Here is a 21,102-nt window from a genome sequence, read left to right on the forward strand (position 1 = left end):
TGAAAAGTTATGAAGGAAACGTAGACTTGTTCAGATTTTTATAAATGGATGTACTAAGTCTGTGTTAAATGCTATCAAAATATACTAAATTCTTTGTCTATGACAAATCTATCTCTGACAAAGGTGACTGAGTTACTTCAGAAGTGGTGGTAGGGCAAGCTATATTCAGGACTGTGGAAACACCATTTAATTATTGCAATTGAATGATATGCGAGACGTGACTAAAATATTACTGTTTATTTTTTTATAAAAAAAAACTGCAAGTACATAAAAATAAAACAAAAAAAAAACTAACATAGAGGTGGTATGGAAAACTTCATGCTAGTTTTTATTATACGTAGAATAAATTTATCTCTACCTATTACTTTTTTACTGAATAATAACCTATTTGTCTAAATATTATTAAGTAAACCTAGAATGTAATAATGTAGAAGCATTTATGATTATTGTTATGTTCGCAAATTACGGAGCGTATCGAAGCCGGTAATTGATCCGCGGTCGCTTGCTCTTGCGCACGATGACAACTATCTGCTGGTTGTGGACAGAAGTAACTTGTTCTGGGTTATTATTATTTATTATACGAAGGCTTATTAGTGTGTTGGTAATCTAATAGCGATACATGCATCTTAGTGGGTACAATTAATGTAATAATAGTTGCGGGTTTCGTAGAAAATTTATGCAATTTTTGTAACACCTACCCATAATAACTACATAGAAGCCACACAGTTCTGTTTGATGTGCTCTCATAATGTGCTCAAAATAGGGAATTTCACCATATTTAGGGACCTTTTTCGACCAAATTTTTATCCGAGAGTAACTCCTGGTATAACTGGCACATTGACAGTTTCAGTATGGGAAATATGTCAAAATGTCGAATAACTGTCGATTTATTCTGAGATTAATATTTACTCTTGTTTGGTCGAATCCACCCTTAGGGGTATTTAGGGCTCACTAGAATGAACAATTAATGCTTTACGTATAACTTAAGTATTCGTAAAACCTTTGCAACTTTAACCATGTTCAAAGTTGGAGTCTGAATCCCAAAATAGCGTAAATTAAAATTATATCATTTTTTAAATACATTCATTTCGAAGGACCTGCAATTTGCAGAGCTCGTTTGTCATAAATACCTGCTAAAATTAAATTAATAGCAGTTATCACATGTTTTAATCTACCTTGAGCATCGGGTTGATATTGTAGCTCCATATTTAATATTCCTTTATCGATAGTGTCGCCCCTAGCTCCCAGCGGGCGGCTGCGCGATTCCACACGATGGTGCACGTTAATTACCATAGTCACATCACTAATAATTAAATAGCAGGCCGCAAATTCATCGGCGTCGCTGGAAATGACTCCGATTATCGGTAATTATTTGGGGCGCTGTATAACTTAAAGAATGAATATTCATCGTACTGGTTAAACAATCTTGGACGAATATCTCAGTGTTATCTTCTGTCGGCGAGCAAGGTAATAACGGGTGTCTTTTTGATACACCACGGCCGATATATTAATATGCACTGAAAGTCGCGACGAGTGGTTACAGAAAGAAAGAAAGAAACATTTATTATGATGAACATCACTTATGCATGACAGAGAACGTATACAGAAAAAAAGACAGAAATAGCACATACATATTACAAGGAAATAAAAAGTGAACTGAGCAGTGCTATCCTGTCGCAACAGGGATGCCCATCGCAATGGGACTCCACTCAGCATATGCCGTGGCCCACGGTGGGGAAGGCACCGACGCTGGTTTTCAGTGGGCCCCAGCGAGAGGTCGGAATCACCCACTCGCCACAAATACGAAATAGCCGTAATTTCCCCATTTTGTCTGTCAATGCGCGTGCGCTGGTCTTAACGAGATCACGTTTTAGCTATTTTATAATGTCATATCATTTACTTTGAACCTTGTTTGCTCCGTCCATCGTATTCATTTACACGTTTTTACTGTAATAAATGGAATAAGTATGGTATATCTAACTTAATATACTTTATTAATTCTCCTAAGCTTATCTTGAAATAGTTGGATGATAGAGTTTATTGGACGCCTTACATAAGTTAAAATATTATTATAACCTTCCCATATTAGATTTATTCGTAAAAAGAAACACAAACACATCATCATCATGGTAAATAGATTGACAATGACATTTTATTCTTTGACTCCATAAAAAAAGCAATTCCTGAAGCTAATAAAATGATGAAAAAGCAATTCCTGAAATTAGTGTACAAAAATATACAGCGCGTGTACGTTTTAAATAAAAAATGTGCTTTTTGTTTGGGTAAAAAAAGATACCTAAAATTTCTATGTAGTGGGTAATAAAACTTCAAATCATTATCGCTACGATCGTCACGTCTTTCGTCGTCACCAGTCACGACATGCTAGTGCTTTTTCAGCGAGCTTTTTGCGTATCTCAGTCAGTTTGTCGACCTGAAAACTAGATGATTTTGGGTTTGCATTTCTGGGATCTAAGGAAATGTAGAGAAATCCAAAAATGTTCTTGTTTCAAAGGCATTTTAATACAGAAACTACAAGTACTGGGATCATAGGAGGGTTGGTTTTTGTATAGGTTTAGGTTAGGTTTTTGTGATTTAAAGTTTTAGTCTGTGTACGGAATCCTGTCGTGTTATTGTGTGGTCAAATGCATCATAATATTATCTATTATTTCTATATATCTATTATCCCAACTATCGCAACTAATATTATAAATGCGAAAGTAACTCTGTCTGTCTGTCTGTCTGTCTGTTACGCTTTCCCGCTTAAACCTCGCAACCGATTTTGATGAAATTTGGCATAGAGATAGTTTGAGTCCCGGGAAAGAACATAGGATAGTTTTTATCCCGGTTTTTGAAACAGGGACGCGCGCGATAAAGTTTTTCTGTGACAGACAAAATTCCACGCGGGCGAAGCCGCGGGCGGAAAGCTAGTTTCTATATAAGAATCTTTTGTCCAGGAAGTCAGAACAATAGCCTTTTACCTCACCACTAGAAATGCAATAGCGCAGTTATGACGGCTCGATAAAATATTACTCTAGTACTGCCGAAGCGTGCGCATCGGACTTTTGAATTATTGGAATGATCTATTGTTTCGGGCTTGGATTCGGACTTGCATGAGGCTTACTTTCACTGGCCATAATAATAAATAGCTTAAGAGAAAAAAAATACCTATACACGAATCAAGCAATCAAATATGCAAATCTATGAATATGAATGATGCATATGACAGAGCGAGTTCAAAACTGGATTCAGTCCAAGCATAGGTTTTGAAGCTATTGATTGGTTGAATTCAATATTTAGACCAATTGGTCTGTCTTTTTGTAATTACAGGATAGAATCTCTAACAGAGATTCAAGCGTTGTTTTTGTTATGCTACTTGATCATATTTATTATCATCATTGTAGCGGACAGCCGCTCGGGCGTGCAGAAATAAGAAAATTCCTTCGTTTTAAATAAAGGTGTATTTCTGCAATATATGCCCACAACGGCTATCAAAAACATATACTTTAAAACTGGAAACAAAAGGTATCAAAAAGAGTAAAAATAGTATAAAAACATAGACAATATCAAAAAGAGGTTGGTCCACCTATCGGTTCCCTTAAATCGTTTTCAACCCATTGAGTGAGATGCAAATTATTTTGAAGTCGTAACGACTGCATCAGGTTTATTTTCTATCAAGTCTGCGCACTTTAAGGCATAGCTTAATATCACTTTACTGCTGTGATTATAAGCCAGTTAATCCATTCCGAGCTTGTCTATTTGCGACTGAAGCGCATACATTATCTCTTCCACGGCCGTTAGAGATAGAGTGATTTAGCGCTCAGTAACGCTCAGCGGCGAGAAAACCGCAGACTAAAGGTACGTTCACGTGGTGCGTGCAAAGACGTCGCGTAGACCGACCAGGTATATGAAGGAATAAGTACCACTAATGCTCTCGGGAATTGCATATCTTTAGATACAGTACGGTGTATGTGAAAAAGACCATGCATTTTTTTATTGAAACGCATTAATTATTATTTAATTTTCTTTTATTTCTAGCCTTCCTGTATTTCTCACTTAAAGGGTTTCCCATACTTTCTTTTTAGCATCCCGCTTAGATATGATGCCATTCCGATTATTCCTCAGTTCGATAACATTCCCGGTGACGTTCCCTAATATTCGTGATCAATACAAACATTCAAGAACCTTGCCAATAATGTCTCGAATTGGATAGGGTTCCCGATCATGATACACTTTTGAGCACACTACATACCTATGTGAATATACCTTAACGCGGTGCGGTGTCGCCACAGTTTTTGTGGAATGCCTCTAATAGTGGTTATTACACTTTTTCCAGCTACTTGGCATTTTATTTATTAACTATAAGTGCCGTAAAACGTTTCGTGCGTTGCCAGACGGATTTATAGCGACGACTTTACGAACTGTTTATAAAATGAGTAAAAACGCACGGTAATTTACTGCGTTCAATAAATGCGATGTTGTAGCTAAACTATGTATTTCAACGATATTGGTGCTTGAAGTTTTTATGAGATAATAAAATACATAAAGTATTTTAAAGAATTTAGAAACAACAAAATATTTTTGCACAAGTTCACTTTTACGCAAAATTACTTGTTATATTTGGATTCATTTCTTGTCTATGTATTTAATCAGTTATGTAGAAACAAAATGCTTTACGGCACCTAATCAAACTAAAAACCAATTGATTCACAACATTCCACCTTCAACAATAGAGTAACAACCAATCTATTGTATAACATTTCCATAAAAGTGCTAAATGGATTCAAAATCAAAGTAAACCGACCATGAACGAGTCATTGTGCGTCGTTTTATCTCGAACATCGCGTTGCGCAACGCTCGTGTTTGTACAAGCAAGGTGCACATTGTGGCCGACACGATTGGCCCTCGTCCGAAATGCCAACCTCTTTATAAAATTACAAATCAACTTTTTGTCCATCAAGGAGCTTTCGCTCGTCATCGGCGTTGCATCTATTAATCATACCTGTCTTTTTCAGATGTATCGGCGCGGCGAGCGCGGGAAAGAGACGGAGGATGTAAAGCTGCGCGCGCGCTGAGCGGTGGCGCCGCCACGCGTCAGTCCGGGCGAAACTGCCGAAGGCTTTGGATGTGTCCGTATTTCACGTTCCGATTCTCTTTTTGAATTTCGAGTTAGTTTTTTATGTGAATAAGTGTATTGGAATTTGTCTTTTGGAGAGAAATATTACAAACTAGTGATGTGGATTCAGTGTTGTGCAAAACGATGAGCGGACAATGAGAGTGAGTGTAACGTTTTCAAACATATCTGATGGATGAAGTGCATTGTTTGGAGTGAGTACACCGTGGTGTCGTGTTGTGTTGTTTGTGTATCAACATCGATCTAATTGGATTTTATTCAAGGTAAGAAACTTTCGATATTATCGTTATTTATCTTTTTTGTGTTTATTTGTTGGCCGTAAACACAAAAATATTATCATATATTATATTGTGTTTAGCTCAGCAGATAAAATCTTTAAATCAAAGAAAAAGAGTACGTTATTAAGAAAATGATCTTTTATACGTATTTAAGTTAAGTACTCTATAAATATCCAATACAATAAACTGCTTAATTTATTCAATGCTTGCAAATCAAAAAATCATCTCTTGGCATCACCATATTCACCATGTATAGTTTTAAAAATGATCATCTGAAAATTTTATCCGTCCTAGTTAAATAATGGAATCATTAAACATTATCAGAACTTTTAGTACAATACTGAGTTACCATAACATTGCATTCGGTAATGCATTATGTAGGTACCTACCTATCATTAATATTGTCTTGAAGTGTGGAACACTGTTCGCATCATTGGCTTATCCTACAAAAGACATCAACGCGCGCTTACTGTTCATACATTTTTAATGATTGGATACAATAATGATATTTCAATCATTAGTGTTACCAACACCGTAGATCCCAATGAAATAATAGAATTAAGTTCAATTATTGAATGGTGTTTGTTTTTAGTAAAACCCAATTTCTTTGCAATTAATTTTATTTGCAAATCTTTATTAGATCTTGCAAATCTTTATAAATAAAGATCTTTTCATAATATAAAGAGATCTTTAACATTTTCTACGATACACTCCAGTTGTTTATATTGCACTCCCAGGCATATATTGATCTAATCTACACAACACAACTCTACACTCAAATTGCGATGCGACTTAGAACTGTTCTTACAAGACACGTATATTTATACCTCAAATCCGTACAAACATAGACCTAATTTTATCATGCTTTGGTGGGAAGTATTTTACCATAAGATTCCTTTATATTGTAGGTAAGCTGTAACGTGTTATGGTTATGAGCTATTAATAAATCAGGCAGATCACAAAAACCTCGGGGCGAATTGGCCATATATTTAACAGCCTCACTTATTAACCACACTACTGGGTCGTTTTATGGCCACTCCGACCTAAGGGCGAAAGGTTTTATTAAGCAACATGGTTGATAAGACGTAAACATTTTTGAAGTGATGATGACAGTATCTTTGTTGTTAAAAATCTATATTAATATTATAAATGCGAAAATAACGTCTGTCTGTTTGTCTGTCTTGCTTTCACGCCTAAACCACTGAAACGATTTTGATGAAATTTAGCATAGAGATAGTTTGAGTCCCGGGAAAGGACATAGGATAGTTTTTATCCCGGTTTTTGAAACAGGGACGCGCGCGATAAAGTTTTTCTGTGACAGACAAAATTCCACGCGGGCGCCACTCCATAAGATAAGTACAACATTTGTACGGTCACCTTATGCGGATTATGAAAAAAAAACATTTTTATTAATTAACTTTATTAGATGGCGGTAGTAACATTCCTCGCGATACAAAGTTGTCTTAAAGCTGTTTTTGTAACTCATAGATAAATAAAATAATATAACTTTTTGCATACTCCATTTGATTGTTATAAATATTTTTAATACAAAACCAACATTAAAGGATCTATTTAAATGAAAAATTCCAAAGCGCGGGCGTTCACCCGATCCAGTTTTTGTGTCCCACGCTGCACAGCTCAATCAGATCAGCCAGCTATAACTATGTTCAGGGCTTATCACCTCGTAAAGCATAATATAGCTACATTTGTTTTTAAAACCCTTTATAAGTAACGTCAATAACCGTAACTTCCGTAAAAGTAACTTATGAAATTGAACACCCGACACTTAGTTTTTGTAATCGTTTTGGCTGTTCTCACACAAGCTCCTGTTCGAAGTTTAATAAATCAAGCGCAAAATGTCTGCCTTGATGTATCCTGGTCATATTTTTAAATGTATTATACCTTACATTATTGGATTAGACATATTTTTGTACCTAGTTTTCGAAATAGCTCTTATTGAAACAATATTTCCTCATATTTATATGCACAACCTAAAAGATTGAAATACATAAACAACTCTCTAACTAAAACACCGCATTGCTATTGAAGTAATTGTCTACCTCCAATTGCAACTACATTTCAGTAGCACAAACTTTAAAATTAACATAGCTTTTTGTCAAATTTAACCTGAGTTGGATATTATCTGTAAGCATTATTTGATAGTCCTAACAAATAAAGTACCTTTGAGATTAAAAAAGCTCAGAATTTTTATAGAAACCATTATAGTAATTTTATACCGCCTACTTTACTCTCAGTTTGGCCCTAAGGTTGACTGGAGGAAAATGCCGAAAGGCATTAGGTCCGCCTTATGTACACCGTTCTATGTGCATATAAGTTTTAAATAAATAAATAAATATAGATATTACATGTAATACCAGTAAGAGGCATATGGGACAAACTTGCCCCACCTGAAGATGCCGGTGGGGAACCAGTTGTTGGTGGTCTCGGTGGTGTGGAAGGGGTTGGGCAGCAGCTTCGGCAGCTCCTCCTTGCCGTAGATTGTCAGCTCGATCACCACCCGGAACGAGAAGAAGAACCGGAACTCGAGGAACGCCTTCGACTTGTAATACACGAAGCACTCCATTCTGTCAACGTACATTTCATGAGTAATAAATTGTTGGAAATGGAGAGAACAAAACTGAAGCGATTGATGAAATCAGAAAATCTATTCCGTTCTATTATGGTATAAATGTCTTAAAGCGAGATGCTATAGCATGAGCGATAACAACAAATAAACCTAAAAATATGATACTCATTAGAGATTGCTCCAATGTTGAAGCGTAAAGCTATGGAATTGGAATATACTATTATGCGGAGAAGAGAGATGTGTTTGAATACCAATCAGATAGGTGGTGGAAATAACGAAATCTGAATCTCAAAAACACATATCCTTTTCCTCTACGCTTAGCTGGAAACGGGGCCCTACTTGCGTGCATCGGGGCCCTACTTGCGTGCATCGGGGCCCTACTTGCGTGCGTCGGGGCCCTGCATGCCCGGCGCGAGCCCCACGACGTCTCTGTGGCAGTGGTGCTCCAGCCAGACGGCCGCGTTGGAGCGGGACACGGCCTCCAGCGCCACAGACGCGCAGTAGAAGCCCGCCACCTGTCACTGTCAACCGCAAGCATAACAACGGGGCCCTACTTGCGTGCGTCGGGGCCCTGCATGCCCGGCGCGAGCCCCACGACGTCTCTGTGGCAGTGGTGCTCCAGCCAGACGGCCGCGTTGGAGCGGGACACGGCCTCCAGCGACACAGAAGCCCGCGACCTGTCACTGTCAACCGCAACAATAACAACGGGGCCCTACTTGCGTGCGTCGGGGCCCTGCATGCCCGGCGCGAGCCCCACGACGTCGCTGTGGCAGTGGTGCTCCAGCCAGACGGCCGCGTTGGAGCGGGACACGGCCTCCAGCGACACAGAAGCGCAGTANGCCTGCAACCTGTCACTGTCAACCGTAACAATAACAACGGGGCCCTACTTGCGTGCGTCGGGGCCCTGCATGCCCGGCGCGAGCCCCACGACGTCTCTGTGGCAGTGGTGCTCCAGCCAGACGGCCGCGTTGGAGCGGGACACGGCCTCCAGCGCCACAGACGCGCAATAGAAGCCCGCGATCTGTGTCACTGTCAACTGTAAAAAAAAAAACTTGATGAGAGTTTACCCAAAATACATTGAGTTATAATGTACTATCGCCAACAGTGTTAACTGCCCATTGCCGATCATGTCGTCTCGTTTTATCGCAAAGAATCACCATTTGATGAGAGCGAGAGCAAAAACGGAAATGGATAGTTAACACTGTGGCCGTGTGTACTACGTAGTAATATTACTTCAATGCCGAAATAGAAGTATGTTGAAACACAAAATTTCATGCGATAAACCCAAAAGAGACGGCACGATTTGTGTAATGTACCCGTATAATTATTACTTTCTAGATTAAAAAGCATACGAGTAATCCTTACAAAGTAGAATCCTTGAGCAAAGTTCTTATTGACGAGGACTTCCGAGCTGTCCTTGAACAGGACTCCGCCGCGGTCCTTGCGCTCGCACTGACCCTGATCCTTAGGGATCTTGGTTTCACCTGGAACCATTCACTTTATTATAGGAATACGCACTTCTTTTGTTCTGTTGAAGAACAAATTATGTATAATAACACCCTACTGGAAAGCAAGACGCCAACAAAGCTAGCAATTCAATAGTAATATTTCTTACACTGCTTCTAATTGTTTGTGTGTGCTGATTATTAGTTAGTTTTAAAATGGGAACAGCTGTAGAAAACATCATGATTTATGAACAATAGAGTTAAATCTTTCAAATATTATTTAAACTAACTTTCCTACTTAAAGAGTAAACTTTAGAGTAGTTGTGTTTCCAATTATTTTTACTTAGCTGCTACGAAAGCTGCAAACAGATAGATCAGATTCATAGTAAAATGCATTGAATTACCAACATCAGGACTCCACAACCCGTCTGATCAGGCATTGTACTCTATTTGGCTCGGAAATTCTAGATAACCTTGATTTTGAAGTGGGTACCAAAATGACCTGACAATGATGAAAGGCAATAACTGACCTTTGTACATGACGAGTTTGATCGGAGAGAGTCTTCTGAAGTACAGCTTTTGCTCCTCCTCGTCGCCCATGTCGAGGTCGGAGAAGGAGACCAGGGCATCGATCCAGTCCATGTAGTCGTGGATGTGGATAAACCGCGAGGGCGCGCCGCAGCCCGGCCCTCGGACTCCAAAGCCGACCTGTGACGAATATACAGAGTAGAACAGTCGTCTACTCTATTGATAGTTTTGTATAGTCAAGAAATCCCCCGGGATAAATTTGCTCTCACTGGTTAGGTTTTTATTGGTTCAAACTGTAGATTCTGCCTACACAAGAGTTGCAGCATTGGTAAAGAGAGGTGGGAATAGTCCCGTAATAGCCATTAAATACGCAACTAGTGAAGCCAATGTTTGTCAAAGAAAAGTTATAAGTACTGGCGTTTGACCCGCGACGAAATGTATGAGAAGAAAATGGGAAGAGTGCGAAGTTAAGGATCCTTCCATTTTTCATAAAGATGACAAAACAAAGGTAAACTTTAAAAAAAATGATTTACACGAACTGTAAGCTACAATGTTAATATCAAAAAGAAGAAAGAAAGAATAAAATGTTTTAAAAATCACAACGATATCATGTGTTCTGTTAGCTTCTTACTATCGTTCGCAAAATCGCATAAGTGAGAGACTGGGAAATCCATCAGCAATCGGACGGCTTCTAAATACTATGAAGCGTGCTGCGGGTGAAATAAAAAACGAAGAAAAATAGGCAATCGCTCAATGGTTTGAGGATTCCGGGTGAAGCTCGCTTCCACTTTTGGTCTGATCATCTCTCTCCACCTGTAGCCAAGAGCTTCCTCGTTATAGATGAAAAAATAAAGTGCACTGACTAGTTTCCAGTAGCCCCAGCCCTGGCGCGTGACGAGCGCGGAACCGCCGTCCCACACGCACGGCGTCGTCAGCTGGTCCACCACCGCGCAGATCGGGTTGATGGGCCGCATCTTCTTGTACGTCAGCTAGAAAAAGAAAGAAAAGCACTAAATAGTGTTACAAATAAATAATACAACACGCAAAAGTAAGGAAGCACATTCGTATGGCAATTGCTTGGCAGGAAACTTTTTACTTGTAAGGTCAAAATTAGATTTTGAAAAAGAGTAGTCTGGTGACATACCAACGATAACTCTCACCTTAGCTTTATAATAGAACTCTTCACAGTCTTTCTCTTCTACGAAACTCATTTTGTATGCTTCTTTGAATACTTCGCCTTTTACTAAAAGATAAATGTAAATCGTACGATAAAGTTACATTATGAGAAAATATTAATTGGTTTCCAAGTTCTCTAAGTTATCAATGGCTGAACAGTCTCACACTTAATATGAATCAAAATACAAACCGTCCGTCATTTTGATGGCGTACAAATCTGATAAGCTGCCGGCCCCTGTCACCGTCATGCATATTGGAAGAATGGGACCTAAAAAGTTAAGAAAATTAAACATACACCCTCTTTATATGAACAAACAATTGATAAGCATAGAACTAAACGACTCTACGTCGACATATGATTTATTATATTGTCTTTCTGTCACGCCTTTTTGTCACACTTTGTTATATGATGGAAAAAATATAGATCAACCTTTTAGCTTTTTATAACTTTCAATAATTCTGAGTATATCCTCTAATGCTGCTTACTGCCTGCCTCGCTGTACCCGATCTGGCCGTAGTTGTGGAGCTCCACCAGCGCGATGGAGGCCAGCGTGGAGCCTTCCACGAACTCAGGGTGCAGGGTGTAGTCCTTGACGTCCACGGTGTACTTCACGTCTTTGCTGTGCCAGGCCACGAACTGGGTGGTGTTCCTACGAGACAGGTTTTGATCAAACGAGATTGTATCATGTGATTTGCGCCCGTATTTACAAACATTACTATGAGGTCTTACAGTGCGCGTGGACGCATAGGGTGACACACGAACCAATCACAGAGCTCTCTATTCAACTGTGCGTTCGATTTGCTGCTTCACGTAAGCATTGTTTGTGAATAGGGGCGTGAGAGTGGCATCAAAGATGATAATGAAAAATTCTGTAAAAGAGCGTTTTATAAAGCCTACTTGCAAAGTAATGAATTTGAATCTGTTTCGAGAGTCTGTAATTTGATCATTTTGTTCACCGAACTATTATGGTGAAACCTACTCCTACCTAACATTACTCGTATGCATTGATACAATTTAGCGTAGCTGGAGAAACTACCACACCTTCAGACCATTTATGTACTTTTTTACCATATCATTGGAAAGTTAAAAAATGCAAGTCATACGCTAAAGTTTCTGGGTGGATGCGGGCCATGTCCTCAGCTGATGCGATGACGTATTCTGGGTGAATGAGGATCCCAGACGTCACCGCGAAGCGACTGCGCCCGCCCATATCTGAAAAGTCATGTGGAATTTTAGGTTTGCTTATTATGAAGCTGAGTACTTGGGGAATAGGTACTGTATTATAAAAATAATATGATTTTATTCTTTGAAGCACAGAGCATGATGATTGAATATTGTATCATAAAGTGAAATACACCTACAAAAACACAAAGAGAAATCTATTTCAATTAGACCGCCGGCTAATGTTTGTTCGTAACTCGAAGTGAGGCGATTCTCCCATACTTTTTGTATGGTCATTAGAGCAGTCCTTAGCGGGGCCCAGACAAATCGGGGCGAACGAACTAACTCATACAAAGCACTTTGTTCTAACGCGTATTTTGGTAATTAAAAGCTATTGTTGCAGGCCGTCGACGAGTAATTAGCCAGATATTGACCTCTTCTTTTGAATGAAAATGTTTGTACTGATTTGCCACGTTAATGTTTGACGTTTTTTGCTGTTTTGAATTTTTTCGCTAAAAGATTGATAATAATTGTCTGGTCGAAAATGCTTATAGTGGTGGTCCTCAAAGGGTTCACAGAAGGTGATTTGTCTGGCAGAGAATGCTTATAGTGGTGGTTCTCAAAGGGTTTCACAGAAGGTGATTTGTCTGGCAGATAATGTTTATAGTGGTGGTTCTCAAAGGGTTTCACAGAAGGTCATTTGTCTGGCAGATAATGTTTATAGTGGTGGTTCTCAAAGGGTCTCACCGAAAGTGATTTGTCTGGCAGAGAATGCTTATAGTAGTGGTTCTCAAGGGTCTCACAGAAGGTGATAATAGTTGTCTGGTAGAGAATGCTTATAGTGGTGGTTCTCAAGGGTCTCACAGAAGGTGATAATAGTTGTCTGGTAGAGAATGCTTATAGTGGTGGTTCTCAAAGGGTCTCACAGAAGGTGTGCTGTATGATGCCCATCCAGGGGAAGCGGCCGATGTCGTCGGTGGCGCCGTCCGGTATGCTCTGCTCGGGGTCCGGCGCACAGCGCATGCGATCCCAAAGCAGCATCGATGAAGTCTCTGAAAGAAAATATGTATTACCCCATCTTTTCCTCGTTTTTCTATTTGAAAAGGGGACGCATTAGTGAGGGTTTCCCAGAGTCAGGATCTCACACTATAATGTCCTGATTGGAACTGAACAGGTGCCTTTACGGCACATATTTTGTAATCATTAGCATCATAAATTGCGCGTCAAAAAAAAACAATGTTAGAGGTTAGATTTGTATATTTTTTTCAATACGAGTAATAGATGAATGTAGGTAGTTAAGCATCTTGTGGGTTAATATCAATATCACTGATCGAGTTAAACACACCTTTCAAAGTAATAACTATGAGCATGAACATAAACTTTTGAACTCCCATGCTTCATTCACGTAACTCATATCACTACTTAAAACACTGGTGTCTACTTCAACACTTCTAATCGCAGACTGGTAAAACCTACACCCAGTGGTGCGCAATTTTGAACTAATTATTTATCAACACTGCAATTGTGCATATTTACGGATGTGTGTCTGATATAGAGCGAATAAACAGTTTGTTTCCCACCAACCCGTAGCGGCACCACTGTGCAATGCGGCAAAACAATGTGGTGGGAATCAGAGCTGTGTTTACATTTTTAGGTTGGATTTTTTCGTTTGCGCGAGACGAGTCAGTCAAGAATCATTTAATTTAGCAACACCATTGGGCTACATGGACGTGACGTGAGGAATCTTTTTTTACAAACGTTATATGTCTTTTATCTGTTAATTTATAGTGGTCTCTTCTAAACTATCATCGCTTAGACTTTACAAGATGGAAGTACAGAACACTCAAAAAAAGAAATATGTAATTATTATAAAATATACCGATGTTAAATCATCTTATACATAGGTGTGTACATACACAAGTTTCTGAGTGATGCACTTACTTCGAAAATAAACTCAAGCTCATCGTCGTCAAACCTCAAACGCAAATTGTCCGTAAAGCTCAGATGACGCTTTCGGAAGCTTTCTGCTTGTTCAAGGCACTTACGCCAGCTGTTGCGCCCACTCTCGCCAAAACAAACATAGAGGCCGGCGTACAGTCGGGTTCAAAACTTATTAAGTCCATATTCATACCAACTCTACCGTATAGAGATTAGAGGACCACATCTATGTTTGGACGCAAAATATGAACGTCAAGTTTTAAGAACTTCTATATCGTATCGGAAATGACGCTCCAAAGGAAAATGAGTAATTGTGTGAAATTTTTGGAGAATTGCAAAAGTTTCGAAAAAAAATTATAGCGATGATATTAGCATAAGACCACGGGAACCCGATGCCTATAAATCTTGAATCATTCCCAATCAATCTCACTAGATGGCGACATAAGTATCGAATTTCTGAAGACGTTTGTAAAAAGTCACTAATGCTCAGTAAACTATAATGAAAAAATGTTTTACACATTAATTTGTTCATTTAAACACAGTGAATGATTCAAATAAACAATATTTCTTCATATAATAAAATTTTATCTTTAGTAAAAACTGAAGTCTTAAACAATCGTTTTTGCAGAGCTGATGAGCGCTGTAGAAGTAGCATTTAGTTACAAATGATGTAATAGATGGCGCTCATCGCTGCTGTTTTATTTCGTCACTTATAAAAATACTAAAATAGGTTTGGTTTTGCAACAAATTATTGTTTTTATTAATTGTCATAATATTTCTTGTAAAATGCAAAAAAAAACATCTACATTCAAATAAAAATGAAAGAAACACAAATTAGCATTACAAAAGTTCGGCTATAATTTGTCTAACATTGTGCATTGTGGCGCCTAAAATCGACAATATTGTATTTTTTTTAAGATTATTAGCAATTTGTATTCCAAATATTACTAATAGTCCCATTAGCCCCTCGTGTTAAACTCGTGGCTATAAAAGGTTCGATTGTTTTCCTTCCAATTATGATAACCTACCCAGTGTCACTCACAATAATAATTAAGACGAATCTTAATCTAAAGACCTACATACACTGGAAAAACATAACCCTTTTTCTGGTGTAGTCGGTTATAAACTGTATTGCCCATAATAATGTTTAAGGTCCACCTTTTGTTCATAATGTTAAGAGCATTATCCGCCAGTCAACGTTTCAGCCACGCAGAGAGCTGTTAGTAGGTAGGTGCGGTGCAGAGGTGCAGTTAATGTTTTTTTTACTCATTTAATTTATTTTAAGATATGTATAGCAAATAAAAAAAATCTTTACCTAGTACCTATTAAAGTGAACCCATTGTTAATACCCTGTTTAATTCCATTGTTAATTATTAAATTCGGCCACAACATAAACAAAGTGAGAGCTTTGCTGTCTCACTCGCACGCTCCATACCTACTAGCTGGCCACGCCGAGACGCGACCGCGCGGCCCATTGGATTGGCGTCATTGAAAGTAGAAGCAGGGTGCGCGAGCGGCAGGCAGCGAATGTTACGGTAGACAGTAGGTAATTATCCTTAAGCAAGTTCTCTCCCAAATACATGTCAGTCTGCATCAAGTTGTATTTCACTTATTTAAAATCAAAATGCAGATTCATTCGTGTGCGTTACCTCAGAGATATCGTCGCTTGCCTCTCTAAGTGACGTATCTGACATTTTTTTCGAAACTGAGTTATCTACACCATCTTAATTAATTTCGCAAGACGAATCGATCTATCTAATCGCCTGAAAATTTTGCAAAATGTCAGTTACGTCAGTTAGAGAGGCAAGCGACGATATGGTGACGCTGATCAAGATGTGCTTATGTCATGGAAAAGGTAGAGCCTTAAATCCTGTAAATATGCCGAGAATCTAGCATTTTTGCCCAATAAGATTTCGGAGTAATTGAAGAAAATAAGATTCCGTTGCAGTAATGCTTGGAAACGTTACTGCAGCCACATGATTTTTACCCATTAGCCTTAGCCAGATTATTTTTTTTCAATAAGTAGCTTATATTTGTGCCTTTCCATGGTCAAGCAGCGACATTTGTGCCCAACCAACCAAGCCAATCTCTTTAAATGTATTTATTTATTTATTTCATGAAAGAAACATACAGCTTTTATATTACATATAGGTACAGGAAAACTTTAGTTTATTCATAAGCCAAAAAAGTTTCCAATGTTAATTTGTCAATAGCGAAGACATATATTATAAAAAGCCAAATCGTAAGCCTTACCATGTTTAACGTTAAGGTAGGTACTTACGAAGAAAAGTTTAATAGTGTGAAATTAAGGACCAACTTATACTTCAGTTAATAAGGTTATTTAGCGTCTTCAATAGAAAGGGATAATATTCTAAATTTGTCTGATCAATTTTTTTATGAATGTTTACCGATTTCTCTGTCAAACAAAAACCGATTTAAAAAAAATATTTTTTGTTTGAAAGAAATCAAAACCACTTTTGACTGCAAAAATCTGTCCATCATTTACATTCATTTATATAATTTTTAATATTTTTACAAATAAAAGCAAATTCAGAATTTTTTTTTATTGTTATTCTTATTTCTACCTATTAAAGCAATGAAAAAATATTTTTTCTTTCTTTCTTTCTTTCTTAAAAATAAACTATGCATAACCCGTGCGCAAAAATACTGTAGACAGTTGTAATCGGTTAATTACAAGGCGTAGAAAGTAAAAATTCAGTATGCATTTATTTGAATATAAAAGCACTGCAGATTGATTACCATAAAAAGCAGTTATCTTCTTAAATATTGCCTTATTTGAGGCTCGAAATAAGTAAGCCATTTTCAGTTGTAAAATGATTTATTTCATCGAAAATTAGGCATAGGTATTCAAAATTTTCTGACATCTGACACTGCAATCACAGAGCGCCCTTTTTATCCGGTTTAAGAGCTAGAAGGTATTTTCGATTTTCACAGTAACCCATCTAATTCATATGCCATGCGTTATTTTTTTTGGAATAATTATTATGGCACCCATTGACACCAATCACATGCCACCTACCAATAAAAAATCGCATCTGTCCATCAAGTTTCATTCAAGTGTCATCGTCGGAGACCTGGGGGTGTACTTTGACGATGGTCTTTCATTTCGTTGTCATTACGACCATATTGTCACACGTTTTACAAGGGTCTTCAAGAACCAATCTACCCTTATATGCCTATACTACTCACTGATCAGAAGCATCTTAGATTATGGTTCTGTCATCTGGTCGCCATTCTACAATCTAGGTACACTCAGACCGAATTGAGGGAGACCAAAGAAATTTTCTGAATATTCTTTGCTTCAGATTGGGTTTGGGTCGCGAATATAAGTCATACAGGGCAAGACCGCTTCAAAATGACGTCTCTGGCCTCCAGACGTGAATGTCTTGAACTTGTCTGTCTGCATAAGATTTTGCATTCTGAACTTGATTCACCTAATCTTCTTTCCCTTCTTAATTTTAACACTCGCTACAAAATACAAATCCCGAAACCCTACCAAACAATATTTTCGCTCCAAATCTATAAAGACAATACCTTTTTTTACAACCCTATAACCAGAATGTGCAGACTTTTAATGACACTGTCACTGAACACTCTTCTTTGGTTATATTCTGTTCTAAGTTGTACAAATTCAGGAGAGGTAATATCCTGAATATAAAGTCAAGTTGTCCTTTGTAAACTTTAATAACACTTAATAACATTAAATACTAAGCATAAAATGAGTTAAACTAACACTATTTACCCTCTTTATTTCATAATTTTCAATTCATTCTGTGCACACGACATCATGTTAAGTAAGAGTTAAGAGTTGCGGTTTAGATTAATATATGGATTATTATCTGTGCCTAAATATGACCGTAACTTGTTTTGTGAGCCTTAAATAAGTAAATAAATAAATAAAGTCGTTCGAAGAAATGGAAATCCCCAAAACGTTACCGCAGCGGCACCCGCAACCTTTCAAAACCACGGGGGGCTCAAACGTCGCTGCTTGACCATGGAAAGGCACAAATACAAGCCACCTATTGAAACACCTTAAATCTGGCCAAGGCTAATAGGCAATAATCATGTCGCTGCTGCAGTAACGTTTTCAAGCATCACCGCAGCGGAATCCCATTTTCACCAATTAAGTACTCCGCAACCTTACCGGGTACAAATGGTAGACTCTCGACACATTTACAGGATACAAAGCACCAACCCCTCCACATAAGCACATCCCGACCAGCGTCACCATGTCGCTGATGTAACGCACACGATTAATTTATGAATTATTAATCTTATCTACCTACTTATTTAAAAATACCAGTGTCGCGCGCTAAATGAAAACAAGCTTGGTAGGCAGGTACCCATCCATTGGGGCTACTCCCGATCCCAGTAACGTCAATATACTTAGTAGGTATGCATGCCAGCCATTCACGCAGCACGTGTAAGTGAATCGAAAATGATGCTATAGTCCGGTCGCCGCCAAGCCCGTACGACACGGGGACGGGCCGTCCACAGTGAGTGAGCGAGCGCGACAGCAATACAATTACGCGCGAGTGATAAGGATGGGTAGCATGGTGTAATTGGACGAAATTCTACGTATTCGGCGACGATAAATAGAGAGAGAGAAGGAATAAAACATCAGTGAAATAATAATTAAATAAGTAAATAATATTTTGCTACCTAGGTATATTTTGTGCCAGCACGGTATTATTACTCGTAAATAAATAGGTAGGTGCTATTATTTTCGCGAGTGACGCGCAAACGAATGCAACAAAAAACCTAAACCTAAATCACAGATAATCCTAAATCTTAAACCTGTTTGTGCAAGTCGATTAAAATGTAGGCATATTTTTGAATAAACTACGATACGAGTACAAAAAACTAAAACTAGATTTTGTATTTTTTACGAACAGTTCATTTGATATTTACTTGACTGCTCCAGAAGGAGGGTTATGTTTTTTTTACATAATAATTATTTCTGAATATTTTTATGGAAAAAATAAGTTTCGATATTGTCCTGTTTTATATACCTAATAAAATAAAACAAATTAGAGTTTTAAGATGGTAATTTGAAGCGGGATACGAACCCATGGTGCTGGATATTGAGCGTCGGCTGTGATCATTGTGCTACTTGGACATTATTATACCGTGCCGAAATTTTCAATAGTGTCTCTAATCTGTTTTTTGCTTAGTTACATGTCTTCATAAACAAAGCAGTAAACTTATTGGCTTTAGCGCCATCTTTTGACATAGCACGCCAAATAAATACTCCGCTCAAGTTGCTAGAATAGAAAGCATTAGCGGGTCGCAAACCGCGGGACGGTCAAGTCCGCTGCGGCACACTAGCGCGATCTGTTATCACCACTAAGAAACCAAGCGGGCCCGAGCAGTTTCAAGACTTAGGTCGGCCACATTTCGAGTATGGGATGATGCATCTGTACTAGTATTATATTATCTGTGATNGGACCCTATATAGACGACAGCACATCAGATTAAATTTTTATGGCAAAATCTCACCTATTATAACTACTCATACATAAAAAAGTGCTTTTTAATGCCTGCTTGCAAAAATAAAATAATTTTTTAAACTTCATTTTAAGTTACCACAGTTCCTGCGCTGCGCTGTCGTCTGTATGTACATAAATATCACAGTAGATAAATCAAACAGTACGGAAGTTGTGACGGAAGCTTCATACAAACGCTCGAAATCAGACTCACGCACACAGACGCACGCTTTACACGAGCTCTAAGCGAACCTCGCAGTCCATCCGTCGCGAGTGTCGCGGCATGCACTGTCCGCTGTATTTAAAAAAAAACATGCCACGAGTGTATTGCCNGATACAAGCTTTCGAAATTCAGAATAAAAGCTTGTTTTTAAAAAAGTTTATTTTTTTTACTCATTTAATTTATTTTAAGATATGTATAGCAAATAAAAAAAAATCTTAACCTAGTACCTATTAAAGTGAATCCATTGTTAATCCCCTGTTTAATTCCATTGTTAATTATTAAATTCTTCCAAAACATAAACAAAGTGAGAGCTTTGCTGTCTCACTCGCACGCTCCATAGCCGGCTACTCTGCGGCGACGCATCATAATTTACCTACCTACTAGCTGGCCACGCCGAGACGCGACCGCGCGGCCCATTGGATTGGCGTCCTTGAAAGTAGAAGCAGGGTGCGCGAGCGGCAGGCAGCGAATGTTACGGTAGACAGTAGGTAATTATCCTTAAGCAAGTTCTCTCCCAAATACATGTCAGTCTGCATCAAGTTGTATTTCACTTATTTAAAATCAAAATGCAGATTCATTCGTGTGCGTTACCTCAGAGATATCGNGTTAATTTATTGTTGTGACATTATTGAAATTAATTTGAATTTAATGTGAACTAGATTTAACTAAAAAAAACAAAATGTGACATGTATAAGATAATATTTTTGATTGTTTTTTTTTATTTGCAAGTAGGTATAATATTGCTATTAATTATTGACATGGTTAATTTTGACATTGGTATAGATTCTGATTAATTGTAATTTTGCATGCTTATTTATTATGCTTATTTTATTTTATTATTGTACCTATTTCCAACACAATGTAATATTGTTTTTAAATGGAATAAACTTATGTAATAATTATGTAATATGTACAATGACGGGACAGTTAAAATACCTAACGTTGCAAAATGTGGTTTACATGACTCTATTTGAGGAATGCGTTTCATGGTGCGGATAGCTCGCTTCTGTAACACGAATTCTGCTGAAATATTATATTTATAACTATTTCCCCAGAACATAATACTATACCGGAGTTTAGATTCAATGAGCGCAAAGTAAACTAATTTGAGCTGATCTAAAGTTATT

At 38.0% G+C, this 21,102-nt stretch overlaps 1 protein-coding gene across 1 annotated transcript; it reads right to left on the reverse strand.

The window, feature by feature from the left end:
- Window positions 1-7,771: 7,771 nt before the first annotated feature.
- LOC114357931 (serine protease 33) lies at window positions 7,772-13,701 on the reverse strand. Its single transcript, XM_028311742.1, is given in 11 exon segments — window positions 7,772-7,987; window positions 8,874-9,032; window positions 9,362-9,480; window positions 9,972-10,149; window positions 10,833-10,958; window positions 11,130-11,212; window positions 11,336-11,413; window positions 11,632-11,795; window positions 12,250-12,358; window positions 13,234-13,359; window positions 13,653-13,701. Coding segments are annotated over 11 exon segments (1,407 nt in total).
- Window positions 13,702-21,102: the final 7,401 nt, after the last annotated feature.

This window comes from Ostrinia furnacalis, unplaced genomic scaffold (assembly GCF_004193835.3).
Source record: "Ostrinia furnacalis isolate ACB-3 unplaced genomic scaffold, ASM419383v2 OfSCF3546, whole genome shotgun sequence".
NCBI lineage: Eukaryota > Metazoa > Arthropoda > Insecta > Lepidoptera > Crambidae > Ostrinia > Ostrinia furnacalis.